The sequence below is a fragment of the Cibotium barometz genome, chromosome 54 (genome assembly GCF_041138505.1).
Source record: "Cibotium barometz isolate CiBa-2024 chromosome 54, ASM4113850v1, whole genome shotgun sequence".
Taxonomy (NCBI): Eukaryota; Viridiplantae; Streptophyta; class Polypodiopsida; order Cyatheales; family Cibotiaceae; genus Cibotium; species Cibotium barometz.
Window position 1 is genome coordinate 28,838,357 of NC_141099.1, and position 23,168 is coordinate 28,861,524.

General features: G+C 45.5%; 1 protein-coding gene across 1 annotated transcript in view; it reads right to left on the reverse strand.

The window, feature by feature from the left end:
* Window positions 1-14,197: 14,197 nt before the first annotated feature.
* Window positions 14,198-23,168, reverse strand: part of LOC147608012 (transcription factor) — a 74,038-nt gene continuing 65,067 nt past the window's right edge. The window contains exons 5-6 of the mRNA XM_086789840.1: window positions 14,694-14,749; window positions 14,198-14,583 (exon numbers count right to left, since the gene is read on the reverse strand). Of these exons, the coding sequence (XP_086645966.1) occupies window positions 14,466-14,583; window positions 14,694-14,749 (174 nt within the window). The 3' untranslated portion in view covers window positions 14,198-14,465. The remainder of the gene's footprint in view (window positions 14,584-14,693; window positions 14,750-23,168) is intronic.

Consider the following 23,168-nt stretch of genomic DNA (forward strand, 5'->3'; position numbering starts at 1 on the left):
GAGGTGCCAAGTGTCCACTGAGGTGTCACCTTTACGCATCATTACTTATAAGGTGTGGCCATAGGGTGCCATCACATATGCCACATGTCAAGAAGATGAGGTGCCAACTGTCCGCATGTCAAGATCAGGTGCTAAGTATTCGCTGAGGTGTCACCTTTATGCATCATTGCCGGTTGTTTCCATGCACAAAGAACCCTTACACTTAGCGGTTGTTCACACATAGAAACCACTTTATTTAGGGCCTAGTTCACACACACCTATACAATACTCCTGGTCATGGTTCTTCACTGTCTTGAAGGACCACAATATCAGAAGGATGGATCACTGCAACCCACAAAGCTCATCAAAACTTGTGATCATGGTTCCTCACTGGCTTGAAGGGAAAAATGAAGCAAAAAGAAGACACAATGCAAAAATACTACAATGACAAGCAGTGTCCTTACGGATGCGAGCTGGAAGTAAGACTCGATCACGAGACCTTATCCCAAACACACATGCGCTTCACCAATTGCTCTACCACACTGCTGGTACAAATAAAAATCTCGCATTACAAAAAAAAAAGGCGAGGAAGATGCAAAATTTACCCACAAAGCTCATCAAAACTTGTGGTCATGGTTCCTCACTGGCTTGAAGGACCATAATATCAGAAGGATGACCTAACAGAGTCACATAATGGTGTATCACTATGTCTTGGATTATCTATGGCAATAGAATGTTCTCAAAGAATCTCCCGTAGAGAATCTAAGAGCCATCCGTCAGTCTGTATAGAAAGACCACTATTAGAAGATCCACACTTTTCTCTGTGGGACCACATGGCACTTCAATGATGTGGTGGACAAGATAGTCCCAGAAGTAGCGATCAAATGCAATGGCCTCCCTCCACATCACTGGTGTCATAGAGGAATGGTTTTGGATTGGGTTTTTTAGTCTACTCAATTTATAGCATCGCTCAGTTTTAGACTATGATATGAACCGAGCGAGTCCAGTATTTTGTCTTGCCAAGATAGTAGAGGCTATGCAAAATGGGTTTAAAAAATATACTAGCTTAGCCTAAAATAATAGACAATACAACATGCATGCAACTATTCCTGGATGACTATGTTATCAAATTTAGCTCCATTGGAATTGAGGCCATCATTTGTAGGTGCTGCATCTCGGGCAACATGGCTCCCTTCCCATTGTGGAATTTGGATGTGTGGGAGGGCACGGAGAGGTAGGGATCATCACACAAGATCCTTTGTGAGTAGGATCTTATGAAGTGACCTATCCGATATCTTAACCTCCCTTGAATTGTCTGTATCATTGTATGACTCAATGTACTGTAGGGTATGAGGGAGATCCGAGCCCCATGGTGCTTACAGAAAAGGCTGTAAGGCCAACTTTATTGATGTAAGGGGCTATTTTAGGTAAATGGAATACGGCATGACATTCTACCGATGGTAGGTAGTAGGCAACCCTAAAGAGATTGCCAAGGGGGATTTTGACTTGGGCATGAAGTAAGCATCCTTGGATGGTGTGGAGCATTTCCAGGTCGATGAAGTAGGAGTTATCCCAATTGTGAGAGATTTTTTTGCGATTTGGAAGATCCAAAGGCCACTTTCTAGGCTCCTTGCACACTGGTGATGAGGATGTGGAGGTGGCACCATACACCATGGTGTGTGTGCAAAGGTTCCTTGTGTAATGGATTAAATTCATAGTTTGACGCACTACATGCATGGTCATTATGTGGGCAGTGCCATGTTAGTGCCAGGTGTGTGTGAAGTGGTGTAGTGAGTGGGCTATGTTCAAAAAGGGTTTTGGACTATTTGGTGGAGGTTTTTAGACTTCTCGAGGTCCTTTTTGGATTGTCTGGGAGGGTACCTACAAATAAACCTAGCTGTACCAACTCTACCCTCCTCCATGCAGAACGCTCTATCCAATTAGGAGTGATTATTAGTAAAAGGAAGTCGAGAAGTGTTATACCTTTACTTAAAAGGAAGAATGGGGCATCAATGTTGCCAGAATGCCCGTAGTGGTTGGATGATGTCTTCTTCACTAGTGGCTTCTTACCAACGGTGGTTTTACCTTGTTGTCATGAGCTTGCTAGTATGCTGGTGACCTTATGGAATCACCAGTGGCATTAGCAATTTGTAGCCCTCAAGGGTTACTCGGGTCATGCTGGCTTCGGGGTGGGCATGCCCTCGACATCACCATCTTTTACTAGGGGCTTGTAGCTTTTGCCTTACTGACGTCGGTGGTGGCGGCCGGTACTTTGATCTCGCCAATATGCTACACGCCCTCTTTTACTAGGGGCTTGTAGCTTTTGCCTTACTGACATCGGTGGTGGCGGCCGGTACTTTGATCTTGCCAATATGCTACACGTCCTCGACATCACCATCTTTTACTAGGGGCTTGTAGCTTTTGCCTTACTGACGTCATTGGTGGTGGCCGGTACTTTGATCTTGCCAATATGCTAGTGAGACCTTGCGGGATCGCCGAAGGTGGGCTTTCTAATGTTGGGGTCGCTTATAGTTTTGCTGGTGGCTTTGATGAAGCCAGCCCTTCCTTGCTCGCCCTCACTTCCCCTGCTTCGCCTTCGCCCCCTCCCCTACCGACCCCCATCTCTACGCCATCCCCCCCTCCTGTCCACCTTTCTCTACCCCTATTCCCCCCTGTTCTCCTTGCCTCTCTCGCCCTGCACCTTATGTCTTCCCCTCCTACTAGCCCCCCCTCCCTCCTGCTAGCCACCCCCTCCTCCCCTGAACCTGAACCCTGAACCCTGAACCTGAACCTGAACCTGAACCTGCCCCTTTTCGCCCCCCCTTCCCTTTGCCTTCCCCCTCCCCCCTTACTTGCCTCTCGCTTGTGCCCTTGCCGCTTCTCTCTCCACCTTTTGTGCTCGGCCATCTCCACCCCCCCTTGCCTCTTCATCGTCGCCCACCTACCTTCTCCTCCCGGTTCTTGGGCATCTTTATCTTTTGGCAAGCTTCGGCCTCTTTTGTTCTTCATCACCCAGGAGGACTCCATGGTAGTCGCTCCGTCATCCTCAACCAAGGTCGTCGTCCCTTGCCTATCCTTTTTAGAAGCAGACCTCCTGCTCCTCGCTTCAACAGTCGCATCCCTAGTGGAGATTGTTGGTAGCCGCCCGACGCGCGGATTTCTCAGGGATCTTTTGTAGGCTAGCGTCCTTGGTGCGCTTGGAAAGATTACTAATATTCATCCTTTGGGGCATGGCTACTACCAGGTTGAGTTTGACTCGTCAGCGATGTCAGATAGAGTCGTATAGCTGAGCCCCATCGCACTACGTATGGCCGTGGCCTTCTTTGCGAGGTGGAAACACAGTTTTGACCCAGCACGGCCGGCCCACTGGCCGGCATTTCAAGCTTTTTCGTGATAGTCTGCTTCCCAAGCCTCGGGAAGGAATACCTTCCTCTTCTCCTGGTGATAGGTGGCGCTATCGGGAGATTGATGGAATCCCCCCCCCTCAACTACCGATGCGGCTCTTGCTTGGGCGACCGAGATTCCATCCCTTCACATTTGCATAGCCTCTCCAGAGATAGTGCCGCATATCATATCTCTTGCCTCTGGGGAGCCACTCTGTAGAGGGTAGAGTACTTTGGCCACCCAGGCCAATGCTTCATATGCAGGTAGATGGGACACCTTGCTAGAGCTTGTTCAAAGCGCCACTAGTCTAGGAGACCACCCCCAATGGCCCCACCGATCCCAGCTTAGATCCTCCTCAAAAGGCTAGCAAGGAAGCTAGCCCCTTAGGCAACAGAGCACAAGGACCTAGAAGCATACTCTGAACTCCACTTGTCCCAATGCAGGTACTTGTAGGAGGGGGAAAGGGGTACTACTACTGAGATATGAAGAAGGAATAAAAAGAGCAACACCTCCAAGCTAGAGTACACTTGAGCCTCCCAACTCCATCCGAGCCAGGGGCCAAAGATGGGTAAGCACATTGGTGCTGCGCAGATCATGTAGATGTTGAGAAATATCCACTGCCTACCCCTAGTTGTGGCAGCAAACACCGACTCCGAGTCCGCGGGGCTGCACTCAAGGGGAAGGAGAAGATCATCGCACCACTCTCTGGCGTGGATGGCCTAGAGTAATGAAACACCACATAAATCCGAATGGGAGCCACTGTCTCCTCAAAAATATCAATTTCTTTGATAGGGAGACATCAAAAGAAATTGTAATCCACTGGCTACCCCAGGATCTTGGGGGGGTCACTTGGCGACTCTGGCGGGAGAGCCCTCACTAGGGAGGTGAAATCCGGCTCTAAGAAGCAATGAATTAAGCAACGAGCTGAGCTTGTTGGCTACCTCCGCTCCAAGTTTGGCGTGCCTGGAGGCCAATGAGAATGCTCAAGAGAGGAGGAGGGAGCGGGAAGGGCGGGCTCTGAAGAAGACGGTCAAGGGGACCTGCTATATACGGGGGGGTTTGGAGACGAGGAGGGGGTGGGGATGGGGATGGGGAAGCTGCAAAGAGGAGAAGGGAGGAATTCTCTGGAGAGGAAGGGTGCAAGCTGTGCTCTGACCGCATGGCACGCTCTGCGGCATCACTCTGGAAGTTGGCTCTAGCAATTTTGTCACGGACCAATGGTCTGCCACTCTCTCTAGCATCATTGTCAACTCCGGCTTGGACAGAGTGGCGGCACATGGAGGATAAAACCTATGCCCACCTGGTGTGCCTTCATCCTAGGATTGACTGTGACTACTCCCTGTTGCTTGAAACCTACACCCAAGACTCAACGGATGGTAGTTCCAATAGTTCCGCCTCCCACAGAGATTGATTTGTAGATTGCCTCATGGAACATTGAGGGTTTGGGAGGGACTTTGTGTTTTCAGAGGTGCGATGGCCTTAGAGGAGAGCTCCATAGAGTAGTAGTTGGGGGATCCATTGATATTCGCTTCCTCCAGGAGCACCATCTTTCTGAGGGGCGTACCCATCATTGCAAGAAGATTTTACCAGGAAAGAGTCACTTTTTGGCCTCTGTGGGACGTAAGGGCGAGTTTGTATTTCTGTTAAAACAAGCAGCTCTTGCCCATAGTAGTTGGCTTAGATGCATCATTCACACTTGTGGGGCCTAGTGGGTTACCATCAGGATTGGCGAGAACTGTGTGGGCTTCCTAACTATTTATGCTCCGAATTTTGTTGCAGGCAGAGCCACCTTCTGGACTACAATTCGTTTCTAGTCCCTTCCTCAGGCTGACTTTTGGTGCATGGGTGGGGACTTTAACATGATAAAGTCAATAGAGGATAGACTTTAACATGATAAAGTTAATAGAGGATAGACTTCGAGGAGACATGGCTACAATTCTGACTTAGAGTACTCTACTTGGGAGGAGTTGATCCTATCACTTAGGTGACAAGACCCTTGCCACTTGATAGAGTTTGGACGTAGCGTTGGGATTATGTGCTTCTCGTGGTTTAACAAGAGGAGCACCAGCCCCGATCTTTCTCAACTCGATAGATTCTATGTAGATGTGTGGGCTTGCGGTCATGGGGGCATGATTGGTATATTGGTAGACACTACCTTCGTCGATCATGCTTTGGTTGTTTTGTCCTTGGGGAGGACCCCTGGAGGCAGGATAGACACTTGAGCACTAGGCTCCTGGACAGCCTCTTACTACAGGACTTCGAGATATGTAGCAGGATAGAGCAGATATGGGAGGGGCTAGATTTTCTCTCAGGTTCTGTCATGCAGGCACCTTGGATGCAGGCCTTGGTGAGATTAGCAATTTACTACAGGAGGCAGCATAGAGCATATTGGCTTGATTCCATGTGTACACGAGGAGAATTCATCAGGGTCTTGCCTCTCTCAAGTGACATTAGGAGAGTTTCGGAGGAAGCCCGTGGATTTAGGGTCAGCTAGCTGTTGTCGCTCGTACAGAGCTCAGATCTATAGAGGATAGGAGCATGGAGTACATATACCACACTAGAGCCTCCTTCTGGACACCCAGGCCAGAGATAGAGTAACTAGGAATTTCTTTGAGATTGCTAGCCCCCACAGGCGGAGTAATGATATTTATAGGCTGCGAGGCCAGGATGGAACTATCGTTTCTGATCCCCCCCATGGGAGAGCCATAGCCATAGATTTTTTCATATCCCTTCTCTCACACGGGTGGCCCATTATCCTCAGAGGTGGTGGTGGATGCGAGAGAGGGTCCGACGGCACATGAAAGAGGTGGTTTCTCTCGCTCTTCAGACCTTCCTATTGATTCCCTTCATAGCTAAGGAGTTGAGGAGGCCTTGACAGTGGCGGCTCTTCCTAGGGGAAAATGCTTGGGAGCGGGTGGGCTTCCAGATTCCTTTTTTCTTCATCTCACTAGGATCTCATGGAAGATGGCCTTTGAGTAGCCTTCAACGTTGAAGGCCACCTTCAACAAGATTATGACCACATGCACCATGTGAGACAGGCTCTTAGAGGGTATGTTTCACTTGATTCCCAAGGAGGGCGGTGACACATTAGAGATTTGGCAATGGAGACCCATCACCCTCCTTGGGACCCCCTACATGATTTTGGCCAAGGCCTTCAGCCGGGGACTTCATCCTTTCCTCCTCAACTTGATCCATGATAAATAGGTTTTGTTCAGGATCGGAGCATTCTGGACAATATCTTCACTTATTGGGAGGCGACAGCTTTGAGAAAGCCTATGATAGAGTTGACCGGGGCTTTCTCGAGGGCATGGTGTACCGGATGGGTTTTCCAATGGAGTGGATCCATGGTGTTTTTGGACTTATTCAGCCTCTCACAGTCAAGTTCTCATTTAGGAGCCAGCGGTGAAGATTTTCCCTTTCTCGATCGGTTCAATAGGGCTTCCCTCTAGCACCCTATCTCTTTCTATTCGTCGCCGAGGCCATGAGAAATTTTCTCTAAGCTCAAGAGACTGGGCTCCAGGGATTGCGTCTCCCCATCCATACTCATCAGGAGGAGGAGTTGCTCGACTTCGAGTTTGTAGATGACATAGTAGCACACTTATCCAGAGATGTGGGGAATCTTCAGAGATTTGCAGAGACAATAGAGATCTTTTGTCGCACATCAGGAGCGCAGATTAACTGGCATCTAGTTGTTGAGACTTTCTAGTGGATCTCGAGGGGCACTCCAATTTGTAATCTTGGATGCCAGGTGAGCATCGATATCACCCCAGAGGAGCATCGAGCCCCTCTTCTTCTGAGTATTTGGAAGAAGCTTCTCTACTAGAGTTTAGCAAGGCTTTCCTTGGCCAGGTGGTGGTGGGAAACCAGGTTCTTCTTGCCACCATGTGGTATATTACTTCCTGCTAGGACTTCTCCCAGGCATGCATTAGTCAGGTTCAAAGGTTGATTCGTAATTTTTTGTGGGCCAGTAGTGATGGGAGGCCTTCTCAAGCCAAGGAGGTCTAGAGAGTAATCATACAACTGTGCCATGGACCCCCCCTGCGGTGCCATGCCCTCCAAGGCCTAGGCATCATAGACCCTGCCATTTAGAGTCATGCCCTGCTGGGCAAGTTGATTGTTAGAGGACTTCTCCCAGGCAATGAGCCATGGAAAAATTTCCTCTTGGCTAGGATTTCAGCCCGTACACCGAGCCTGGGGGGCCATGGCCATAGAGCACTAGATGGATCTTCCCGAAGATGTGGGCCCATGACTTTAGGCCTACTTTTGAGGACATATTTGCACTCCACATATTACGAGCTTGGGATCACCTCAGACCAGCCCTCCAGAAGTCAGTTCTGGTAGCCTCCAAGGAGCATCTTTGGAAGCCCTTGATTTGGAACCTCGTGATCCGTTTACCTAGTGGCCACATGCTAGGGGCCTAGCCTCATGTATCTTGGGGAGCATTGAGCATGAGACCTGCTAAGTCCCTTCGAGATTGGCTTGCATTTTGACAGCTTTTCCCAGAGGCTAAGGAGAGAAGAGGCATGTCTGGAATTCGGGGCAGAGACAGACTCAGCCCCTTGACATCGACTCTGCTATTTCTTTGGAGTGGCTGACCCCTATCCCTGACCCTATACTGGCTGGGTACCAGGCATGATATTCTCCTAACAATTCATGGTGCAGATGAGAGCTCCACCTTGCTCACTTTTTGTATTGGACCTCATGGCAGATTAGCGAGACCAAGGCCCCCCTTTGGATGCCTTCAATAGATGCACCTTATACAGGGTGGTGAGGGTGATCGAATTTCATGCACATGAGTGGCACATTGACCCACCTCTAGCCAAGGTGGTCAAGGAGAGACTCTAGCTTTATGGATCTAGGAGAGCTAGCCCATCACGCTCCTCCAAGGTGGGACTTGGGGGAGTGGACTTGGTGTGATCCTGCAGATAGGGAGGAGACTTTGGGTACTCCATTTTTCACATACATTGCACGGCTTGGCCATAGGATCTAGATGCCCGAGGTTGAGGGCACTCTAGCACAGCAGGATGCCAACAATCTCAGAGCCTCTCACCACGTTTTCTCTCAGATTTTTGGAAGAGGTTTTGGGACAGTTTTTGACCTTGGAAGATCACCCTCTTTTTGTGGTTTGCTGGCACATAGGAGTTTGGTGGTTGGCACATGGTTGGCCATTAGAGGTAGACCAATAGCATGTGCGAGATGTCGCCATCCCCAAGAGTCGCAGAGCGACATTGTCTTTGGGATTGCTCGAAGGCTCGCAGGTGTGGTAGCGGATTCTTTGCATATTCACTATGGACAAGACTCTTCCCGTACTATTACATGGGGCACTGTCACTTGGGCCACTGAGGCCAAGGTTGTCATGGCTTATAATAAGGAGGAAGGTGGGGGGCTAACCCTTCAAGTCTCTCACCTTTGCATTTCAAAAGTGCTAGTCCCAGCCCCATCTACTGGTCATTGGACTCCTGGTGCATGCCAGAGATGGGAGATCTGTACAGCAGCATTGTCGCATGGCATATTCGGAGAGCTCGATGTAGCGAAGTCATTGAAGGCACCCACACTTTGCCTACTACAGAGTCCATCAGGAGCATCTGGCTCAACATCATTCATACCCTCCGCAGCTAGTGGTGGGTGGGGGAAGCTTCATGAATGGTGGTTCTAACCGTATATGCGAAAGCATCAGAGCACATTCCTAAGGCTTTAGCAACCTGGGTTTTTTCTTACATATAGAGGTGGTAAGCCCACTTGGCACTAGAGAACCACCTATGTGGTTATTCCCTCCCCCACCCCTTGTATGAGATAGCCTTCTCCTCATAGAGTGGCTAGGAGAAGTGCATTGTTCCTCCCCTTTTGTTCTTTGATCCTCACTCCATACATGGAACTGAGTTTGTATATTTAGCCCTTCAAGGTTGTTTTTTTGTTAAATAATAGCATCTTGTTTCTGGAAAAAAAAACTCTCCCCCACCATCGATCTTAGGCATTTGATCTACATAACTTTTTTCTTCTCCATTACCACCTTGTTTACTTGATAATACATAGTTTCCTTGCTGTAACTTTCCACTTTTGACATCATTCTGCTTTTTATATCAGTCTTTTGCCATTTGCCTCTTGCTTGTCTCCTTAGCTCTCACACAAACCGGAGCTCTGATACCATAAAGAGAATGTGGGGGGAGAGGGAGAGCTTGAGTGCCTTGTAAAGCAAACACACACACATAAGAGAGAGATGGATGACTAAATTTTCTTCTATCTTGAGTTCCTTGTAAGAGAGAGAGATGGATGCTTGAATTTTCTTCTATCTTCTTCTCTTCTCTACAACCATTAACATAAAGAAATAAGAGGACATACTTTAATGGAAATTACCTATAACTATGCCATACTTTAGTAATCTAAATATGGTTATCACATAGCATGTCATCCACCACTGGGCGAGACATATCAACCATAATCTCACCAACCGTGCTAGTGGCGTGTGCGGAAGCTATCACATAGGCAGGTTATCATCAATGTCAATAGCACTAGTTGAGCTCAATATCTCAACATCAACAGAGTGAGGATGTGATGAACAAGCTAGCGCACCCACATGGGAAAGTTGTAATTGTGATACTAAGGTAAGACCCAAAGACACATGCTTCGACAAGGCTAAGATAAGCTCTTGACTTGAATAAGATCTCTAAAATCATGTTCAAACTTGCTTCAGAAGAGCTAAAGACCATTTCACTGGATTGGAATCCTTTATTGCGAACTTGATCTCTAGTACTTTATGAAGCGCTAGAGACTGTTTCACTAGAGTGAAACCCTTTGATGTGAACTCCGCCCAGATTAATTATTAGAAATGACAATACAATTGATTATAGTGCATCAACCCACCCAGCCTTTGGTTTGAGGAAATAACCATCAGTTCATAGAGTGCTCCCTGTTAAAAAGACAAGATTCTTTTGGATACAAGCGAGGAGACTTGGGACAACATGAGCCATTTAAACGTAGACATGAGCAAAGGAAGAAGGGAATGCCTAGAAATGGGAGCCGCTACGATCCTGTGATGAGTCCCCAAGTCACAAACAAGCTCTATAAATAGCCGTTTCTTCCTATTTAAAGGAAGTGCTCATCCAAGAGAAGCATGTCACGGAGTTAAAACATGTGTTGATGAAACACTCCCATAGCTCTGGTGGTGTTGGGTCATCCTTACTTATCTATCCTTTATAGCCATTTGTATTCTGCCACGCTTATTGGTTTGTTGCAATGCTTGCTTCAATTTAATAAGGAGCTTGAATCATCAAACCGCCCTATCTTTAGGGGAAAATCTAGTGAAGGAGTAGGACTAGGACTAAGAACCTCGAGATTTTCTCCCTCAGGTAGTTGGTGTCGATCTTGAGTTGGGTTTGTCCTAAGCTGACCACGACCAAGCAGCCCAACAACTACAATTATGGCAATCTAAGGATATGTCTCTTTTATTGTACCACTAGGCAAGTGTTCCATAAAACACCCAATAGCAAGCGCACACATAGCAAGCTGAAGTCCCACTTTCTGTAGAAGCCCATTATTATAGAAGCTTCTTCACCATGAAACCAAATTTGAGTTCCTCATGAGGAACAAAAAAACTAACGTAGGAACAAGTGGAGTTCTTGGTGGTGACAAGAGCACAAGTGCTACAACTTGAAGGACCTAAAGATCAGGCATAGAGTGATAATGGTCAAGCTTTGACTAAGAACACAAAGTTAAAGTTAGAAAGGTGACACAAGATAAAGAAAAGATGTGAGAGAAAGTAAGTGGAAACTACACCTAAAGAAGTAAGATCCAATGTCCAATCAAAGGAGTCGGAGAGAAAACAAGCTTAGATCCAAAGAAGACACTATGGAATCTGTGGCTTACTACCTTGGCGAGGATTTTGTAGGGAGTGCCAAGAAGGGTAATAGGACTCTATTGAGAAATTGGTTTCATATCCCTCCCTTGACATGAATGAGTCCCTAAGAGGAAGGGAGGTATGACACCACTCTTCCAAATCTCTTTAAATGTTGAAATGATGGTAGCTTCACTTAAATCATGAAGATTAATGAAAAGAGTAGTAGTGATGCCATTGTCACACTTGTCCACTTGCCTCTTGGTAGGACAAGAAGTGAGGGAGCATCCAAATGTCCTCATCTCTGCTGTGGCTAGGCTAGACATGTATTCCCAAACTTTGTGTTGAGCTCTACATTTAGCTAGGGTGGAGGGGCTAGTTGTGGAGAGAGGAGTAGAGATCAGTTGCAATTTGTGTGACTACGTGGGAATGTATGGTATCGATCCTTATCCATTTCTTGTCATGGGTAATTCATGGTGTCTTTGGCTTTATGGTGGGTGTCCTCTCCAGCACCTATTATGGGATTCAAAGGAGTGGTGGCAATGGGATGCACTGTTTTCCCACATAAGACTCCCCCTTGTCTTTTTTATTATACAATCACGAATGCTACAAGAGTCTGGATCTAGAGTTTGTTGCTATGGAACCCACCCAAAGAGAAAAATGGAAGACATCTAGCATCACATTACCCATGCAAGCTTTTTTTTGGAGGCAATTGTTGAGATCATAATGGCCTTCCAACCACAATGGATCTAGCCTTCCTTAAGTGTGCTTTGATTTTGGCAAGTTGATTGTTAGGGTGAGGACATAGACTTCCTACATCACTTGGACTCTAAATTTTGTTTATGCATAGATCTCATTCTACTTTTTCCAGTCTTGATGATAACGAACATTCTTTGCCCTCATATGATGAGCTATTAAGAGAGACCGGAGATCTCATTCTACTTTTGCCAGTCTTGTTGTTAACGAACATTCTTTGCCCTCATATGCTGAGATATTAAGAGAGACTGGAGATTCTCCTCAAGAAGAGGGTATTACTGCTTTAAAAAAGATGGCTAAAGATCCAACCATTCAGGGTATGAGTCGATCTCAAAAGAGGAAAAAAATATTTGAGGAAGCTCAAAAAGTTTACGAGAAATATGAATCTTTCTCTGCGAGGTCGAATGAAGGCTTGGTATTTTCTAGTGATTGAATTACATCGTTGCCTCCTCCATTTGTTGAAGTGGTTGAAACCCTTAGTGTTGAGACTAACTAAAGTGGTCAAGTTTTTTGGACTTCTCCCTCTCTTGCATCAAAGTCAACCGCTTTCAAGATTGTCGATCTCTTGCTGTTGCTTAATGGTGAACCGTTTTTATCGGCAAAAGGTTACGCGGTTGCATCTATTGATGAGTGCAAGCTCAAATTCTGGAAATGGACCTAAAGGCAAGCATAGCGATCATCTTTTAGTAGGTCATGGTCACTAGGTTACCATTCTATTTACTCAATTTCTTATTGATGAGTGCAAGCTCGGATTCTAGAAATGGACCTAAAGGCAAGCATAGCGATCGCCTTATAGTAGGTCATGGTCACTAGGTTACCATTCTATTTACTCAATTTCTTGGACCCTAAATATTGTTTATGCATAGATCTCATTCTACAATGGAAGACCTCTAGCATCACATTAGCCATCCAAGCTCTTTTTTGGAGGTGATTGTTAAGATGATAATGAAAGAGACATTAATTTCCATGTTTTGTGGCCTTCCTATCGCAATGGATCTAATCTTCCATAAGCATGCTTTGATCTGGCAAGTTGATTGTTAGGCTAAAGACATCTACTTCCTACATCACTTGGACCCTAAATATTGATTATGCATAGATCTCATGAATCTACTTTTGTAGGCTCATCTTGGGAGATCATTGCCTTCATGGGGGATCATTGCCAATCTTACTACATAGTAGATCTCGAGATCCAAATGCACAAAGGCTCTTGATGGGAATCACTTGTGCCTCTCAATCACTCTCAATAATCTAGTAGGATATCATACACGTCCTCATGGTCATGTGGGCCATTATTCATGGCTCCTCACGCAACAAATACCAAGAGACCATCTTTCATAAGAGTAGAAACGTGGTCTTTACTTCATATATACAACACAAGGCTTCACAATCTTACAAGTTTTACTATTAAGCTAAAACTAAAAATAAACTTTTTTGTGTTAAGAATCAATTGTGTATTATAACTTTTCAAACTAATATTAGCAAGGTGTTAATACTATCAAACAAAAGGGCCATGACTAGAAGAGGTAAGCTTAGCTCCCTTCCTTAAAATTCAACTTTTTTATTATCTACCTTCATCAATATTCAACCTTCATCTCTAAAACTTCTAATTATCACGCTAAGAAGCTTATATCAGTGGGCTCATTTTGCGTTTATATTTCATGGAGTACGGTTGGATTCCCAATAAATTTTGCCAATTTCGACTTGTGATTTGGTCAATCCATCTTCTTTCTTACACACAACCAAAGGCATACATACTAAACAAAACAAGAGTAAAAGGATAAGCTTATAAACCTTTTATCATGGGATCAACTTGGCATCCTCCGATCTAAAATGAGTATACAAATAAAGATTGCCCTCTCATGTTGATAGGAGAGAAGTAAATTAAGAAGCCATGATACATAAATATTTACCACGTTCCTTTGAGAGAAAACAAGATAGTTAGATTACGAGATGATGTTATGTGCAAATTGCAAGCTTTATCTATATTAAGCTACCTTCTGTGTTAGCTTTTATCACAATGGATTGAAGTGAATCTCGCTATAATGACGATCAAGAACGAGAAATAAGCTTAGATGCTACATTGTAAAATCTTTTTGTTAAGTAGGAACTGATTAGTTACTTCTATGTGGTGAGATCTCTTTTGAGAGAAGTTCTGTAACATCTGTGTTCCTTGGCCAACCAACCTCGTGATTGCGAACGGGATACTACTATTCATCCAGAGCTTGCATGGACTTGTCCTAATGATTCTTTGATCCAATGGTTAGAGGTGCTTAAAAGTTAGCTCAATGGCCAGAGATGCTTAAAAGTTAGCTGGCCATTATACAAAGCCTTGATTCTTCAAGAAGTTATCTTAAGAGGTTACTGAATGTTACAACCAACTTTGAATGACAAAAGTTCAGTGGCAATATCCTTAATCAACCTGAGCACATTTTGTACACGACTTTTCCTCCCTAGCAAGATACCCATCACATATTGTATTCTTCACTTACACATGATTAACCTTCTGCCTAAGGCCCTAAAAACTACTACATGGTGGCCCAAACTCCTCTATTGTTCGAGTTGCCAAAACAAGCACATCCATGAATGCACTGAAAGATGCTCGCAGATACCTTGCTTCTACTGCCACAAACTTGCTGCCAAACCGCGACACAAAAGAAAATCAAAAGGCTTGTGAATATGGTCAAGTAAAGACGATTCGTAAAGAACTTTAAGAGAGAAACTTGAAGAGGTGAGTGCCTCCTACATGATAAGAAGCCTGCCACTCACATACATCTCCCTGTATACTTTGTCTGGCTGCAGCTGTGATGGTTAACCCTTGATCAGTTTCTTTGCCAACCGTGTCCCTTACCAAGTTCCCAAAGACTTCAAACAAACCAAATACTGATGAAAAAATGTCAAACCAAATGGTGTAACTAAAGTTCAAGAGCCAGCTTGTAGTCTTAATCATAAACGTAAAGAAAGCACTTCTTCTGTAATTCACTGATAATATTGCTACTCTACAAAAAAGCACTCTACTTCTGTAGGTCACTGATACCATCATCAGTAAGATATGCCGGCTTACATAGCCAAATAAACACACCTTAGAAATGGCAGCAATACTATGCACTGTGCTGCTGAGCAGTCCATAGCACTCCTACAGTTGTCAATAGCATTAATAAGTGGCTGATCTATGCATGGTATTCAATCAAAGAACCCATTGCATGGTCACTACAAGCTGTCAATCATAGGAAGTTTATCACATTGCAAGAGCGACACAGTTGGATGTGACTTCCCACCCAGGCAGAGTACTCAAAAAATGGCACAGCCAAGGTTCTTACCAAAGAGAAAATTTTTGCTGCTTGGGAAAGAATTCACAATGTTTTCCATGTGAGCTTCCTAAATAGATGTGCTGACAGAGCCTCCTGAACAAGTATAATGGGTCTAATTTTCACAGCCAAAGTTGCTGAGAAGCATCTTCTGCTACGGAGACATCATGTGACAGGTCAGTGTGCCTGACAACCCGAACTCTCCATATGAAGGTGCCAAGATCCTCCTTAAAGGCTTCATGAGCGAGAGAGAGGCAGTCTACCTACCCGACCTACTGTGAACCTACTGTGAAGTGACAGATTATCCAGAAGGCCAACGGGATAGCCTGCAAGAAGTAATAGCCAGCCACGGAGTTGATGGGGGAAGGAAATAACCTTTGTACACACCCTACTAGGAACCATTTCAGGACATTACTATTGTAAGGATTCGGGGCCTTGTGTGTGAACACTCCCTATGAGTGTGTGTGTGTGTGTGAACCCACCCTTAGGTGTGGTCTTGTGGATAGGGCGTGTGCTGTGTGTCACTCATTCAACGTGTGTGATTTCTTAACCAAGAGAAGGAGATGAGAAGATTCGCACCTGGAGTGATCGAAATAACAAAGCCATGGTAGTCATTGAGCTCGGGTTGTCTAACAACCTAATGCATCATGTGGACTTCAACAAGAGCTCAAAAGAGGTATGGGACAAGTTAGAGAACTTGTTTGGCAATAAAATCATAAGAACTTCATCTCATAGGAGTGTGTGTGTACAAAAGGATAGAGAGAGACCAAAGCTCTCACAGAAAGAGTGGAGTACACGATTGAATGATGTGATACTTGCTTGATTGATTCAATGAAGTACAAGTACCTTTATAGGTTACAAAAGTTGACCTTTTGACATCATTGCTTATGTCACATTACACACAAATATCTAGAAATCATTGATACCCCTCTAAGAGGTGGTTCACACACAAAGATGTGGAAGTCGAAGCACAGGTGGTCAGTCAAAAGGATGGCCACGTTGAGATGAAGACAGTGTTGATCAGGGCAGTCACCAGGCGGGAGCTAGTGGGCAACGCTTGACTACTTGACTGGGTGGCTGCCTATAATGCTGGAAACTCCTCCGTCCTTCCTAAAAAGGAAGGGTCCCACGGTCCAAGCACAAAGGAGGAAGGCACACCCTGGGCCTGCCAGTGTGACTGGGCGGCAGGGGTGCCATCAATGGATGCACTAAAATCCATCTACCCAGGTGGACAGTGTACTTGAAGAAAGAAATGTCCCCTTGAGTGGGGGATGGGAGGGCAGCCATCGGATTGCACCACTACCACTCTCTTGGGTCCCACTGTCATGGCCCTGTGAAAATGGAACAGTACAAGTGTGGGCATGGTGGTTGCTGAGTCAAAATATCAAATGATTCACATGTGGGGTGCCCGGACAGAGATAATGACGTGTGGGCATCCCTAGGTGTGAAGGGGGGAACTAGAACATTAAAATTTTAATGTTTTATTGAAGGTTGCCCCTAGGCCTTAGTGGCCCCTAGGGAACTTTAATATTTATTAAAGTTGGGGCCCTAGGACAAGTATGGGGAGGGGGCAACTCCACTTTTGGAGTGCATGCCTCTCTCTCTTCATTCTCTCTTCTTTTTGGAAAAGCGTGTAGCATACGTGCTGTTGGGAAGCGTAGAGAGCAAGAGGGAACAAGTCGACTGCTGAATACTGTGTTGCTGCTGTTTTTCTGTGCAAATCCAGCCGTACAGTCCACGTGTGCAGCCTGTACAGCCCTGTACGACTGCAAGTACAGTATGGCTATTGCAGTTTTCTTTGTTGGTGCAGGCGGCGCTGACATGTTGAGCAGGCACAGGAGCTGTGGGTTCTGATAGAAGCCGTACAGCAGGTGCAATCGTACGACTGCTGTCAGGTGGCTGTATTGCAGGTACAGAACTGTACAGCAGGTACAGTCGGGTACAGCAGGAGCAGGCGCACCAGTACCCTCAGGCGACAGCAGAACTGTCCGTACAGTTTTGTACGGACAGATTCAGACACGTGTGCAGAGGCTGTACGGATTGGTGCAGTACAGATTTTCAGGTCTGTTCAGTTGGGTACAACACTGAAGTGGATGCAGAGAGGAAGGTACTGACAGGTTTACCCACACGTGTGAAGCAGAGTTGTTGAAACAAGTGTGCAAGTACAGACTGGTACAACTACTTCCTCTAGTGCAGATCCACGAGCTGATTTTGGTAAGCTCTGAATTTGTTCATCTATCTCTCTTTCTATTGCCTTATGTCTGTTTTGCAGATTTGAGCTATCTGGCCCCTTGTGAGAGGAGGGGTATGGCAGATTGAAAAGGGTGGAGACAGAGATTGAACAGTGAATGTATGTTTGTGCTGAGATGTTGGATCATGTGCATGAGATATGCCAGATGTATGCTCATGGCTGCCCTGCTAAATGGTCTTGGCTGATCAAAGGGAGGCACAGTGTGTTGTTTTGAGACACAGATCTGTGTGTGTGAATCCTCTGTGCTAAGAGGTATTGTGGGCTATCAGATTGGACATATATGTGTACTCTCTTGGCTGATTTTGTTGTACTCAAGCTTACATATCTTTTGAAATTGAATAAAGAAATACCGCAAGGGGCGCCAAGCTTTGGGACCAACAGGTGTCGCTTTGTTTTCAGATTTGGGCACTCTAGCTCCAATCTATTTTGTTTTCATATCTAGACTACAAGTGGAAGGGTGACTGCCAGTCTACCGCACTTTGGTTTATACCAGAGGCCGGTTTCAAGGTTCCGTTGCCGGGACCAATCATCAACTTTCTAAAGGGGGTGAGCTCGTGGTTGCCTCGAGGAAAGTCATTGCTGAAAAATTCAGCAACATGTCTGATACAGAGGATGAGTACTTCTATCATGAAGAGGAAGAGCAAGAGACTTCTCCTGAGAGGAATGTATCTGAGGACATTTTTGCAGGAGAACAGGCTGCAGATGCTGAGCCTTATGAGGATGTAACACAGCCAGAAGATGTACTTGGTAAAGAGGATGATGATGCTCGGTTTAAAGATCGTTTGGCTGGTGTTATGGATGTATTTATGCAGCTCACTCAAAGTGCTGAATTTATGAGATCCCGTACAGAGCCCGAAAAGAAGAAGAAGAAGGTTCGTTCTAAGAACCTTCCTCAGGGTCATAGTGGTGCCATCCCACAAGATCCATCTTTTGGCCAGTTTCCGAACATGCAGCATGCTTATGGTGCTAACTCTCAGAGTTCCTTCTTTGGACAGCCATCTATTCCTCAGTAGAATATTCATCCAGGTTATTTTGGTGGTGGCTCTATGTTCCAATCCATGACTGGGGGTTACCCTCAGGGAGGCATGGGTATGCTAGGGCCTTTTGGAGCAAATTTTCAGCCTGGTATGCAGGGGAATATGTATGGTGGTATGCAGTCCGGTATGCAAGGAAATATGTTTAAGGGCATGCAACCTGGAATGCAAGGCAATATGTTTGGTGGTATGCAGCCAGGTATGCATAATGGTATGTTTGGAAACATGGCTGGAATGTATGGCATGCCGGGTGTGGGAATGGGTAATGTTGACCCAATGATGGGCATGAATGTTGGGAGCAGCAATCTTGCGAAGCCACTTCCATATGATAATCTAACGCCTATGGGAAAGGCGAAAGATTATAAGGAAGGGGGAGCTGCTACCTTTTTACAGCAGTTTGATGCTGCTTTTTCTGGTGGGAATTACACAGAGTCCTCTAAGGTGAGGAAAGCTGCCACTTTTCTCAAAGGCAATGCTTTGCAGTGGTGGTCTACTCTTCTTTTGCAGGGCATAGCACCCACTACTTGGGTACAATTTAAACAGGTCCTCTTCTGTATGGCTCACATCTACATTTGAGGTGGATGTAATGACCGCATGGCACAAATTGGATGCTTCAAAGTGTGAGAATTTGGAAGATTATAACAAGAAGTTTTGGGAAGCTTTACTCCCAGTGACTTTTTACCATGCAGTGCCATTGTCTGAGCAGGTAGAGAAGTATTGTTGTGGGCTGCCCAAGGAGGTGCGAGATTATTGTATCAAGACTCGAGTAACGAACATGTCACAAATGATTGAAAATGCTATGACAGCTAATGCGTTACTCACTGGAGGTTCATTTGGGTTTAAAGGAAGTAAGAACATGAGCAAGAAAGCTGAAAAATCTGGGCATGCTTCTCGTGATGCTAAAGGGTCTTCAGAGACGAAGTATAAGAAGTTGCCAATGCCCAAGAGAACTTCTGAGGAAAGACGGGCTTTGAGAGATGCTCGTAAATGTTTTTACTGTACTGAAGAGGGACACATGTCATTTAATTGTCCCAAGAGAAAGTCCCAAAAGGACTCTGACAATAAAGGAGAGCCCAAGTCAAAGAAACCAAAGCCTTCTGCTGGGTTAGTTCCTGATCTTGTGGGGGAACAGCCAGGTGGTGAAGAGACAGAGTTGTGCAGGGCATGGGACAAAGTGAGAGATCAGAATGCCTTGATATTCTTTGACACAGGTGCTAGAGCCAACTTCATTTCACCAGATTTGGCTGGCCGATTGGGGATTCGTGCAGAGGAGATGGGCCGTTACATGAGGCTAATATGGCTTGTCCAGGGTATGCAGAACCCGTTACTCCTATCATTGGGAAGCTTCGGCTTCATTTTAAGGGTTATGTGGACAGCGAAGAGTTCTTCATTATGCCTTTGGATGGCTGTGATGTTTTGTTGGGGATGCCATGGTACCACAGAGTACATGCGGTGAAATTATGAGTCAGGTGCAGGAGCTTTTGAATAAAGGGTTGATACAGCCTAGCTCATCACCCTTTTGCTCACCTGTACTCTTGGTGCAAAAGAAGGATGGTTCTTGGCGCATGTGTATTGACTACAGGGCGCTGAACAAGAACACCATCAAGAATCGATTCCCCATACCGAGGATCGATGACATTTTGGACCGCTTACAGGGCTCCACAGTCTTTAGTCGCATTGACTTGAAAAGCGGGTATCATCAGATACGAATTAGACCTGAGGATGTGCATAAGACAGCATTCCGAACCACGTTTGGATTGTATGAGTTTTTTGGTTATGCCCTTTGGTTTGACAAATGCACCTGCCACATTTAACAGAATGATGGACAGGATTTTCAGGCCTCATAGAGCGTTTGTGGGCACATTCTTTGACGATATGATTGTGCATTCACAAACTGAGGAAGAGCACAGAAGGCATTTGGCCATTGTGTTTGCAGAACTCAGAAACCATTGGCTGGTTGTTAATGGTAAGAAGAGTGAGTTTTTCTTGCAAGAGATACATTTCTTGGGGCATATTGTGTCTAAGCATGGAGTCCGTATGGATCCAGCGAAGGTGGAAGCAATTCTTAATTGGCCAGCTTTGAGGACCATGCATGATGTACGCAGCTTTCTAGGATTGTGCTCCTATTACAGGCGGTACATACGGTACTTTACTGAAATTGCTTCGCCTCTTCATGCCTTGACAAAGAAGGCAACTCCGTTTAGATGGGCTGATCGGGAAATTACAGCATTCAAAAAGCTCAAAGAAAAGCTTACTTCGGATCCAGTATTGGTGTTACTGGACCTCCGAAAGGCTTTTGTTGTCCAGTGTGATGCATGCGGAAGCAGCATTGGCACAGTTCTCATGCAAGAGGGACATGTGATCGCCTATGAGAGTAGAATATTGAAAGATGCCGAGAAGCATTTACAGGTTTATGAGAAAGAGATGTTGGCTGTAATTCACGCTCTTTCTACATGGAAACACTACTTGCTTGGGGCTGATTTCACTGTGCAGACAGATCATCAGACCTTGTGTTATTTCCTCACGCAAACTAAGCTTTCAGAGAAGCATATGCGTTGGGCAAACTTTTTGCCTATGTTTCACTTCCAGATTGTGCATGTGGAAGGCAAAAAGAATGTAGTGGTAGATGCTTTGTCACGCAAGCCACAGGTCTCTGCAGTTTCACTTGCTTATCATCACGAGCTTGATGAAATGAAAGAGCAGTATGCCCATGATGAGGACTTTGAAAAGTTGTATGATCAGATGTCTGAGGGTCAGCGGCATGAGCACTACACTCTCAGAGATGGATTTTTATTGATGCATGGCAGACTATGTGTTACCAGGCCATTGCGACTGAAGGTTATGATTGCAAGTCATGCTCCACCGTATGCAGGTCATAGAGGTATTGACGCCACGGTAAAAGCAGTGGAGACTTTCTTTTATTGGCCAACCTTGAGAAGAGATGTTGATGCCTTTGTGAGGCAATGCATCGTATGTCAGAAGGTAAAGTTTGACCGTCAAAAGACACCAGGGTTATTACAGCCTTTATATATTCCAGATAGACCTTGGGAGAGCATTGCCATGGATTTTATATTCGATCTTCCACGGACACAAACGGGCAATGATGGCATTTGGACTATCATATGCAGGTTCAGTAAGCAGGCTCATTTCATTCCCGTGCGTAAGACGATCAAAGTGGATCATATGGTGAAGTTGCTCATGGCGAACATCTTCAAGTATCATGGCTTGCCTACGTCTATCATTAGTGACCGTGATCCACGGATGTCGAGTTTGTTTTGGAGAGGATTGTTTGACAACATGGGTACAACTCTCAAGTTTTCATCGTCATTTCATCCACAAACAGATGGTCAGTCAGAAGAGGCTAACTCTACAGTGTTGGATCTTCTTAAGTGTTATGTGTCAGAGCACAAGCAACAATGGGAAAAGTATCTTTCTTTGGTGGAGTTTGCATATGACAACACTGTTCATACCTCGACAGGCAAGGCGCCTTTTGAGATTGTGGAAGGAGGGAAGAAGGTACCACCCATTTTGCATACAAAGGATAAGATCTTTGAGGCTGATCAGTATGTGGAAAACATGGATGAAGCTTATCGCAGAGTTAAGTTGGCACTCCAGAAAACTCAGCAGAAGCAAAAGAAAGCCGCAGACCGTCATAGACGTGATTTAGAGTTTGCATTGGGTGATTGGGTTCTTTTGGGCTTTGAAAAGGCTAGACTCAAGAAGATGAAGGGTAAAGAGCGCTTATTCCCTAAGTTGAGCATGCGTTATTATGGGCCTTTTCAGGTATTGGAAAAGATTGGTGAGGTAGCCTATCGCTTGAAGCTACCAGATCATTGGAGGATTCACAATGCTTTTCACGTGAGTCTCCTTCGACCTTTCCGTGGGGATGTGCCTGAGGATGTATCAGATGAGGCTCAGCCGGAAGTTGAGGAACTTGATGAGGTTCTGATTCCAGAGCAGATACTGGCACATAAAGAAAGGAAGGTACGAGGTAAAGTTTCCCGTCGCTATCTTGTGAAGTTCAAGAACTATTCACCGATGGATGCGAAGTGGATGGAGGAAGGTGACTTAACAGATTCACCTCAGGTTTTGCAGCTTTATCTCGATGCCTTTAGAGCTGACTCTTGTTGTGGCTCATTCAGGTTCAGCAGAGCATGGGTCTGGAGCATTGCCTGATGCTCAAGAGGGGGGTAGCACCTCCACTCCCTTGATACAGACAGGTTCAGATGACATCTAGAGGTCGCTTGGTGCAGTTTTTATCTCACCCGAAGGTACTGAGGCTGATAGTACATCTGTTTATGGGACTTCTACGCTAGTCACATGGGATATTGTGGTTGTGTATGGTTCACAGTGGTATACAACTTGGACTACTACTACGCCATTGGTTTGCAGTGAATGTTGATACATGTGCATGGCTTAGAGAGATTGGGACGCTGATCTTGCCATATTGTATATTTCACTTTGGATATTTTGCTGTATCACCAGAATGCAATCGAGGACGTTTGCCATTTTTCAAGAGGGGGTTATGTCATGGCCCTATGAAAATGGAACAGTACAAGTGTGGGCATGGTGGTTGCTGAGTCAAAATATCAAATGATTCACATGTGGGGTGCCCGGACAGAGATAAT